This window comes from Phaenicophaeus curvirostris, chromosome 14 (assembly GCF_032191515.1).
Source record: "Phaenicophaeus curvirostris isolate KB17595 chromosome 14, BPBGC_Pcur_1.0, whole genome shotgun sequence".
NCBI lineage: Eukaryota > Metazoa > Chordata > Aves > Cuculiformes > Cuculidae > Phaenicophaeus > Phaenicophaeus curvirostris.
In genome coordinates this window covers 21,042,749-21,052,500 of record NC_091405.1, presented here as the reverse complement: position 1 = coordinate 21,052,500, position 9,752 = coordinate 21,042,749, and the positions used below count along the sequence as shown (strand labels likewise).

At 42.9% G+C, this 9,752-nt stretch overlaps 1 protein-coding gene across 1 annotated transcript in view; it reads left to right on the top strand.

Moving 5' to 3' along the window:
- The window catches only part of URI1 (URI1 prefoldin like chaperone), a 37,112-nt gene extending 27,670 nt beyond the window's left edge, over window positions 1–9,442 (top strand). Inside the window, exons 7-11 of the mRNA XM_069868176.1 lie at window positions 2,306–2,486; window positions 2,689–2,956; window positions 3,533–3,675; window positions 5,314–5,572; window positions 8,645–9,442. Coding sequence (XP_069724277.1) covers window positions 2,306–2,486; window positions 2,689–2,956; window positions 3,533–3,675; window positions 5,314–5,572; window positions 8,645–8,833 — 1,040 coding nt within the window. The 3' untranslated portion in view covers window positions 8,834–9,442. The remainder of the gene's footprint in view (window positions 1–2,305; window positions 2,487–2,688; window positions 2,957–3,532; window positions 3,676–5,313; window positions 5,573–8,644) is intronic.
- The last annotated feature ends 310 nt before the right edge of the window (window positions 9,443–9,752 follow it).

Genomic DNA, 9,752 nt, shown 5'->3' with positions numbered 1-9,752 from the left:
AGAAAAATGGCTTATTCAAAGTAAAAATTACTAATCTGGATGTGAGAAGGATTTTGTCCCTCAGTTTCACTATGGGATGCTGTGACATCCCTTGGTAGGCATCAGCTAAACAAATTTGGGTGATTTTTTTTCTTTGAAGAGTCTACACTGGGAGTTTGAAGTTTTGTAGAAGAAAAGAGGTAGGAAATAAAATACACTGGCTCCTGGGGAGAGAACTAGAGAAGAAAATGTTTTGTATCAGAGCCTGAGTTTTACAACAGAAGAAATACTGGAGAAGCTCCGAGTCTGTTGGGTGGGAGCACACGAGGAGAGTCAGCAGGGATGTCCTCTGAAATCATCTTGATTTTTGCCAAAAATTTGCACGGGGGAATATTGGGTTAGCACCAATCTGTGCTGAGGCTGAGAGAGAAGTAGCTAGAAGAAAAACTTAGTGATTATTTTGAGGCAGGCTGGGCTTCGTCAGCCTAGGAATTGTTTTTTTTCAAATGGAGGTGAGCTATATTTCTGAGGAAGACAAAACTGAGTATGCGAAGCATCTCATTACTTTATTGATGATGCTCCCATTCTTCTAGATTTTAATATAACACTTTTTTTGTTTCATGTCTGAAGTGACTTGACGATGCTTTGTAGTAGCAGTGAGTGAGCCCAGCGGGTACTGGAGCAGCAAGTGGTTGTCTCTGTCCTCTTTGAGGTCTGACCTGGCTTCCTGACTGACAGACGTTCTGTTCGAGTTCAGAGGGAGAACCATGGGCTTCCCTCAGTAGTCAAGTCAGTGGTTAAGACTGAAGGGTGGCAGAAAGAAATAGGGAGGGCGCAATCTGAAAATCAAATTGAAATAGATTGTTAACTAATCCTTCCAAATTTTATTTATTAATTTTGTAATTATACCAAATTAAATCCTCACAAGCTACTCTGATTGCTTGGCTTACCTCAATTTATATTCAAATCTCAATAAAATACATTTCAGCCTTTTCTTAATGAGATGATGAAAAACGCTATCCCGTGGAAGAGTCGGGGACACACATTCCAACATTACTTACAGTCACCTGTTTGCTTTTTAATGTTGCGACTGAATTTGTATTTAACTCAGGATTAAAGTATAAGCTGACGTATTTGAATAAGGATAACTGTAAGCCATGAGTTCCTAAAAATTAAAAAGATGGCTACACAATTGGTTAATAGAAAGAGGTTTTAAAACCTGAAGGATGCTGAATAGCGCAGACATTGTGTCACTGTTGCAGAGATGCACAAAGCGGAGTTTCAGAGGCCCACGGTGATCCTGGGGTCCCCATACAGCCCAGGTGCTGGGTACACTGGTGGCAGTGATAGGAGGGGAGGGGTCCTCACCCCTGCTGGAGGTGTCAGCGCTGCACGGGGGGGAACCTCCCGGGGAAACTGTGTGGGACCAAGCAAGCGGAGCCCCCAGCGCGGCCTCGGGGAGCGGGGGACGGGGCAGCAGCCGTGCCCTTGGCGCAGGCAGGGCTGGAGCATTGCTGTCGGCAGGTGGTTTGGTCCCAATGTGCCAGACAGCACTCAACAGAACAAGTATTCCCCATCCTCGCAGGATGCTCCTTTTTACTGGGCAGCAAAGCTTTTAAATGCCAGCAAGAACTTGTCGGTGACTGCTGTGTTCTCACAAGTGTACCTCTGGGGTCACCTCTGAAGCTTTAAAGGGGGTTATGTTGGTTATTTCCAAACGGCAGGGCTTTGTATGCTTTTCTGAGTGGGTCTTTTTCATGAAAACAAGTGATTCATCATGAGTGGATCTTGGTCCAATTTCCCCAATGGCTCTGGAGATCATTTCTAATGATCTTCATTGTAAATTTTAAAAAATACAATCCAAACCAAAAAGACTGTGCTCTTTAAATCTAGGTGACTTTGTCCAAAATGAGCTGAAGTACAAACTGGGTTTGTTTTCCCAGTTAATAACATGGTCTGTTAATGGGATGGTGAGCAAATGTCACATTCACATGTTGGTCTCTGCCAGAGCAAGTCCAGTGTTTGGCACAAGAGGTGTAATATACCCCACACTAACAAAACCGTCCCAGGCTCAGGGTCTCCTGCTTTGCGAATGATCATCTCTGCTTTTCCTCGGTATTCCTGTAACATCCGGAGCCGGTTATCCTGTGCTGCTGCTCTGGTTCCTTGGCAGGTTCGCTCAAGCCATTAGACAGTCATTTGAAATGGAAAATATTCTCTCCATATTTCACAGTTTGTTTGTGGTTCCCCCCCAGTTTTTTTTTTTGTTTGTTTGTTTGTTTTTGTCGATTCCTTTAGTAATTGCTTCTTATTTTTTGTTGCACAGGAAAATACAGAACTGCTCACAAACCTCATTCAAAGCCAAAAGTATCAAACATTTTTGAGGTAGATTTTGCAGCAAATGGAAGCGATACAAAATCAACAGGCCGTTTCCAGTCAGAGGAGGAGCTGTGGGCCCGCTTGGAAGAGCTTGAGAGACAAGAAGAGCTCCTGGGTGAACTGGACAGGTACAGCACTGTCCTAGCGCAGTCAGGTTTGGGTTTGGGAAGCTTCGGGAAGGTGTAGGTGAGAGAATCTTACCTTAAGTGCAAACCACTGACGATATGGGTGCAGGGGAATTCTCACTGGTGAAACAAGGGAGGAACACGAACAAAGTGTGTGCTGCAGGGCCAAGGGCCTCAGTTCACTTAGATAATTTTCATTTCATAGGATGCCTGATATGGCTGAGACAACTGGAGAAGACACAACCTCCTCTGAAGAGGAGAAAGAAGATAAGAGGAGAGATCTGAGTGGGACGTATACAGCAGAAGACCATATTACTCAGGGCAACTTCCATAAAGAAGTAACAAATTCAGACTTGTTTGGTGGCCAAGTTAATGGCTCTACTTATTATCACAGTGATGACGAAGATGACATAGATGTTGGAGATAATTCTGTTCCAACTATTTTTTTCTCTCACACTGTTGAACCTAAAAGGGTTTGTACTTTATTATTTTGATCTTTCTGTCAAGAGATTGCGCAAAACATATATACCATGTCTGAAACAGAGTTTTAGATAATGTAGATAATGTAAAGTGCTAACTGTAGATGACATTTATTTGGATTTTTTTTTTTTTTGGATGCTTGAAGCCCGCAGTTCAAATCCTGCAGTTTCAAATACGGTATTAAAAAATGATCTTCAAACTTATACCTTACAGTTCTGGCTTCCAGCTGCCATAAAAGCTACTGTCCTGTCTAGGGGTTCTTAAAATGACTTTTTACTTAACTTAAAACTGACTATTGAACAGCTGAGCTCTTGAGCAAGGTTTCGATAAGCATATTGTCGTGTATTAAATGCAAAATCTATGCACATTAGTGCAAAGAAATCCCCCAGCCTAGTGCAAGTGGTAAAGTATAAACAGTTCACACCTGAATGTTACCATTCATACACTTGTTAACTTATGGCTTTGTAGTCTCCAGTTGCTTGGATAGGAGAATGTCAGAAGGCAGTTGATCTGCAGCCTGGTGATTGTTGATTTTATGGTCTAGACCATCATTTGTGTTCAATTTTCAGGTAAGAATAAACACAGGAAAAAATACTACTTTGAAATTCAGTGAAAAGAAAGAAGAGGCCAAGCGTAAAAGGAAGAACAGCAATGGCAATGGCCATGCAACTCCAGAACTGCCTAACATCAAAACCCCAGCAGACATTTACCGGTGTGTAATTTATAGCGTTGGCGTGTGAGCTTTCCCCTTAGCAGACCTTCTCTTTTCATTCCTGTCCACCTGGAGTATGAAACCGAGCTGCTGTTTCCTGAAAGAAACAGCTGACACTGAATTTACTACTTAAAAATCAAAGTTTGTGGCTTCTGCCTGATTGCCATGCTTTCATATCCATAAAATATTTCTGCTCCTAAAAGTTCCTTTTCCAAGGAGCAAGTTAACACTTAGGACTTCTTCTGAGGTTCTGAAGTGGTGGTAAATTTGTCAGGAGATATCACCCCATGAAGGAATGCGGCAGTTTGTTATGCATTCCAGGTGGTTCCATGTCATTTGCTTCTGTATTTGTTTTCAGACATAACTGCCCAGATCTATCACTTGTAGTGCTCCTTCTTCTGCAGTTACTGGTTGCTGGCGTTTGTCTCTTCCTTCCTGTGTCTTCTGAATATTCTCAAGTCTTTGCATAGTTCCTCTTCCATTCTCTCCCCCTGACTTTAGTCCATCACTGTCTCTCTTCTCTGTAAAAAGGAGTGCTCCCCTGTGGAACACTTGGAAACCAGTGTTTGGCTTAGAGGACTGTATTCATAAATACTGAACTGAGGTGATGGGAGAGTTCAAACCAATGTGTGGGTTTGTAAAGATGAACACAGACACCTGTTGGATTGGTTGATTAATGCTTGTGAAAATCACTGCATTTGTTTGTTGGTGTATCCAGGCACTGAAAAAATGTGTCACAAAGTGTGAGAAGTTAAAACTTGTCCCGTGGTGTTGGTTGCTGGGGCTGAAGGTGAGATGAAGGGTTCTGTCCTGGTGCTCTCCCTGAGCTCCGTGGAGAACCTCCATCTTCCGCAGAGATATAGAAGTGTTCCCATGAGTGCCTGGTGAATAAAGCTGTTGAACAAGTACCGCCCTTAAAACTCATGCAGTTATTGGCTTCCTCCTTTCTGGTTTGGTAAAATTGGCTCTGTCTTCCAATGCCATTCTGTCTCCTCCACCCACCCTTGACTTCTTTAAGTCATGGGAATGTTGCACAAACTGTCAGAAGAGGCCTCTATATCAGTTTAGAGTCTGTGAAGACTTAGAAAGTGTCTTTGTGTTGACTGGTATTAAAAGCTGATTTTTAAAATAGATTTATTAATTTGTTAGGTGAAAGCAGCAGATTATGGCCCTTGTCAGAAACAGCCTTCATCCTTTCCATGAGCGATGAATGTTTCCAGTATTTGTTTTTATATTCTACATTTGACAAGGACTGAATTCTGGAAAACCTTCCATCGTTGTGATCTTCTGTTTCTCTTTACAGAAACAACCCTGACAATCATTTAGTTTACCTTTTTCCTAACTTTTTGTAGCTCATATATTCTGTTTCCTACACTTTTCAAAGCACTGTAAGTATTTTAACTGAAAGGGTGAACCAGCTTCATGCTCGAATAAAGGGCCTGACAGTGTTTGCTCTGCAGAACTGATCCTCCTACGCTGGTAAATAAAATGCCTCTAAAGGTACAGCGCTGTAGTTCTGCAGCAAAAAAGTTGGGAAAGCGTATCATAATTAATTTGTACAAAAGACAAAGCAAGATCACTGTAAATTTGTCATCTGATCCCAAAATGGTTTATTAAAGCTAACATTTTCCTTTGCAGAGTCTTTGTTGATGTTGTGAATGGAGAATATGTCCCTCGTAAATCAATTCTGAAGTCTCGAAGCAGAGAGAACAGTGTTTGTAGCGATACCAGCGAGAACAGTGCTGCTGAGTTTGATGACAGACGAGGAGTTCAGAGGAGTATTAGCTGTGATGAAGCTACTCAGAGTGACAACAGCGAAGGCCTGCTGGAGGAGGAAGAGGAGGAGGGGCGGCAGCAGCTACCGAAAAAGCTTCCTCCCTCTTCAGGGACAACCGAGGTACAGTATTTAATTAATTATTGATTGTTGGCAGGGATAAAAACGAGAAATCTAACGACTTTAGTTGCCTATACCATCAATGTGATTTCTTTAAAATAATTTTTGAGCTCGTACCCCGCGTGCTTCAGCAGGACGTTTGCAGGTGATGAGCTTCTGTCGTAGGCGTCCTCAGGGCCGAGGGGTGGGGATGAGGCCGGGGGCTTCCTCCAGCACTCAGCTGGGAAGCTGAGGAGTCCCTTGCCTGTGTTACTGCAACCAGTGTCACGTCTGCTGGGTCATCGTGGAAATGTCACTGCAGGATAGACAGCAGCATTTAAAAAAAACAGAGACACATCTGTGCTTCGGAGTAGATGAGAGGGAAGAGTTGATTCCCAGTAACTGGAGCTGTGCAGTGACTGAGCAGCCCGTTTCCAGGTGGTGGTTTTAAGTTGTAAACCACACAAATATAAGCTGAGTTGTGGTTTGGACTTGCCAAAGGCAGGGGAATTGCCCTGTGGAAGGAAGCATTACACCTCTACTGTCCTCTTCCAGACTATGGCTCTTAGCAATCCCAAACAGATCTGGTTTCCAGCATTTGGAAAGTTCAGGGCTTCCTGACAAAGGAAGGGCATAAGGGAAAATCTACAGTTCCTTAGTAACTGGGTGAGTACAAGAATTAATTGTGGCCACTGTGCTGGATTCATGGCACGGAGTATTCCTCATTTCTGTTTTGTAAGAGCTTGCACTGACTTTTTCAAATGAGATGAAACTGAGTTTTCCGTAGTTCCCAATGCAATGGGCAAGTTCAAAGAAAACACTATTTTTAGAAAAAATATTTCTGACAAGAAATAAATTCCTCGTAAAAGCTATTGTTTATCCTCATTTTTCACACAAACGGCTCCAGACGAATCTGGGCAGGGTGTGAAGATCCATGGTGGAAGATCCATCTGCAGAGCTAGCACTTCACAGTAACTACTTACTGGAATATATTTGCTATATTTTTATAGAACATCTGGGTACACTTTAGGTGTTACCCATCAGTCCGTGTTCTGAATGTTGTTCTCCACAATAAAATGTATTTTCCAAGTGCCTGAAGGAGAGTCAGTGAAACGCTCCAGGTGAACATGCCTTCTTCAGTGCTGCCGCTTTGCTGCTGGGTGGTTTTGTGGGTGTTTGAAACATTATTGCTCTATTACCACTTCCAACACACTAATTTCTTTTCTTTTTATTTCTGGTTTTACCCCGATCCTTGTCAGTTGTATTTTAGAATCATAGAATAGAATCAGTAAAGTCAGAAAAGAGCTCTAAACTTATCCAGTCCAACCATCAGCCCAACCCCACCATGCCTGCCGCCACGTCTACACTTCTGTTTAATATCTCCAGGGATGGAGACCCCACCACTGCCCTGGGCAGCCTCCTTCAATACTTCACCACTTTCAGTAAAGAAATTTTTCCTGGTATCCAACCTAAACCTCCTCTGGTGCAACTTGAGGCCGTTTCTTCTCATCCTATTGCTTGTTACCTGGGAGAAGAGACCAACACCCACCTCACCACAACCTCTTTTCTGGGAGCTGCAGAGAGCGATGAGGTCTCACCTCTTCCTTCTCTTCTCCAGACTAAACAACTTCAGCTCCCTCAGCTGCTCCCAGAACCCCTGCACTCCAAACTCTTCCCCAGCTCTTTTCCCCTTCTCCAGGCGCACTCCAACCCCTCAATGTCTTCCTTGGAGTGAGGGGCCCAAAACTGAACCTAGGATTCAATGTGTGGCCTCACCGGTGCAAAGTCCAGGTGGAAAATCTCTTCCCTGCTCTTCCTGGCTACAGCGTGGCTGATCCAAGCCAGGGTGCTGGTGGCCTTCTTGGCCACCTGGGCCACTGCTGGCTCATGTTCAGCTGGTGTAGACCAGCACCCTCGGATCCTTTTCTGCCAGGCAGCTTCCCGGCTGCTCTTTCCCAAGCCTGGAGCGTTGCATGGGGTGGTTGTGTCCCAAGTGTGGGACCCAGCACTTGGCCTTGTTGAACCTCATGCAATTGACTTCAGCCCATCGCTCCAGCCTGTCATATTGCTTACCTGTTCTTGGCAACAGGAGTACTGTTAGACCAGGGTGGTTTTGTGCAGGCACAGCTTTAGGAAGAATTTGACTATTGAAGCAGAAAATAAAAAGATGCTGCTTTTTTTGCAAGTCCTGCAAGAAAGGAATGGCTGGTCTGTTGTGCTGTTTTTCTTGTTAACGGAGTTATGAAAAAGCAGAACCAAGCGTGGTTAATAAATCTGGTGTCCATTCCTTTGTGCCCAGTGTGAGCATCAGACCTTGCATGTAAACTGCTTCCCCTTGGCCTTAGGCATCCTGGTGTTTCTGTTTTCAATACATAGTAGGGTGATTTGTTCTTAAATGTGTTTATGAAAAGTAGTTCTGAGTTGCTTTTTTTCCAATGTTTTCCAAGAATCATGGTCATTTCTTAGCAGAGTTACAAAGGATTAAGTCATGTAATCGACTGCATATAAATGGTCATTTTTAAACACTAAATGTTTTTATTCAACCCTTTACAGAGAAGTGGTTGGAACTGAGTGTGCCGTTTTCTTAAGTATAAATTGTTTTTGCCGTTTTTTGATCATATTTGGTAAGGGGAAAAGAACAAACAGAATACGTTCTCACCAGTTTTTGTGCAGGCTGTCATTTCGATGCAGTTAGAAGATATTAAGTCATAAACTATGATGTGTGATGGAAATGTCAACATCGTCCAACTTTGCAGTCACTCCATCTCTTGCCCCAAACACAGCTCTGTGTTCCATCAGCTGGGTTCTTTCTTGAGCGTGTGTCAGCGAGGAAGCAGATTTTTAGGTCATTTATGCGGTAGGAATGCGGTTAAGTAGTACTTTTAAGAGACTGTTGTCTATGAAGACGTGCTGTTTTGAGGTTAATTACAATTTGGTTACTTATGCAAGGAACAGTGATTGATTTAAAGATATTTCTTTACTTTTGATGAAAAGAAATAACAATCCTAATCAGGCTAATATAGGGTAATGACCTTATGGGTATAGCTTTCCATTTGCATTTTATGAGCTCATTCTGAGCATTCTCTTCTGTTGCAGGCATTTTCCGGAACCGTTGTAGAAAAGGAGCCTTTGTCTCCGTCCTTCATGCCACACCCAGTCATGGCTCACCCCGTCCTGCCCACCATTCTGGAGCGAAAATCCGAGGAGGTTTTGTCTGAAGCACCAGAAGAACCCACAAAGAGGATCTCCAAATTCAAAGCTGCCAGAATGCAGCAGACGACCTAGCTCCTGCTCGCTGGCCAGCGGAGTTCTCCGTCCTGGTTTGCGTTTGTTGGAATGAGGTAAAGCTGGATGTGTCACACCTCGCCAAGAGGGCATCCTGTCTTAATTTGGCATCGGTTATCATTTAAATCTTTATTGGCAACATTAAAAATTCCATGTTGGAACCCCCGAGTGTTCCTCATCTCACCTTGTCCCTTTCCCTGTCTGCTGTCAGCACCTTTGTATATGTTTGCCTTATGATAGCAGCACTTGGGTTCTTTCTCCAAACTGTTCCTTATATACATTGTTTTTGTGTTTAAACCTAAATACAGGCAGTTTGGTGCCAGCTGTGATGTTCTCCATACCATATGGACCATTTTAAGGAAACTTTTCACATTTCAAATATATTCACCAATTATATCACATTACTTGCTTTAGCATTTTAAGACTCACTTGTATTCACGTTGTTGTAGGTTTTGCAACTAGGTGTCTGCCACAAGGTTTTTTCCTTCTTTCAAACCTCTCTGGTTTCTCACTGTACAGATCTATAAAACGCTGGGTTCATGTACATTGCAGGGAAGTTTCTTTGATGGAAAAGGGTATTTTGTAAAATTAAATTTTCAGTAAAAAGGCTGTGAAAGTTGTGTGTTTTTTTGTTGCTTTACTGCTAATTTGGAAACGACATGGAGAGGTTTTTATTTTGAACTTGTAGTTCTGGCTTGAAGTGCTCACTACCACATGGACAGAAAAGCAGTCCATTCTCTTCTGCCTTTGTGTTTTAACCTCCTGCTAATGAGTGCCCATGGAAATTGAGTGCTCTTAAGGAGAGAAGCATAAACTCAGACTCCGATTACAAAATCTCGTTCTTTTGTATACTCAGAAAACATTGTAATTGTCTTGGGAATGCCCAGAGGGAGTCAGCACTAAGGGAAAATGTCTTCAT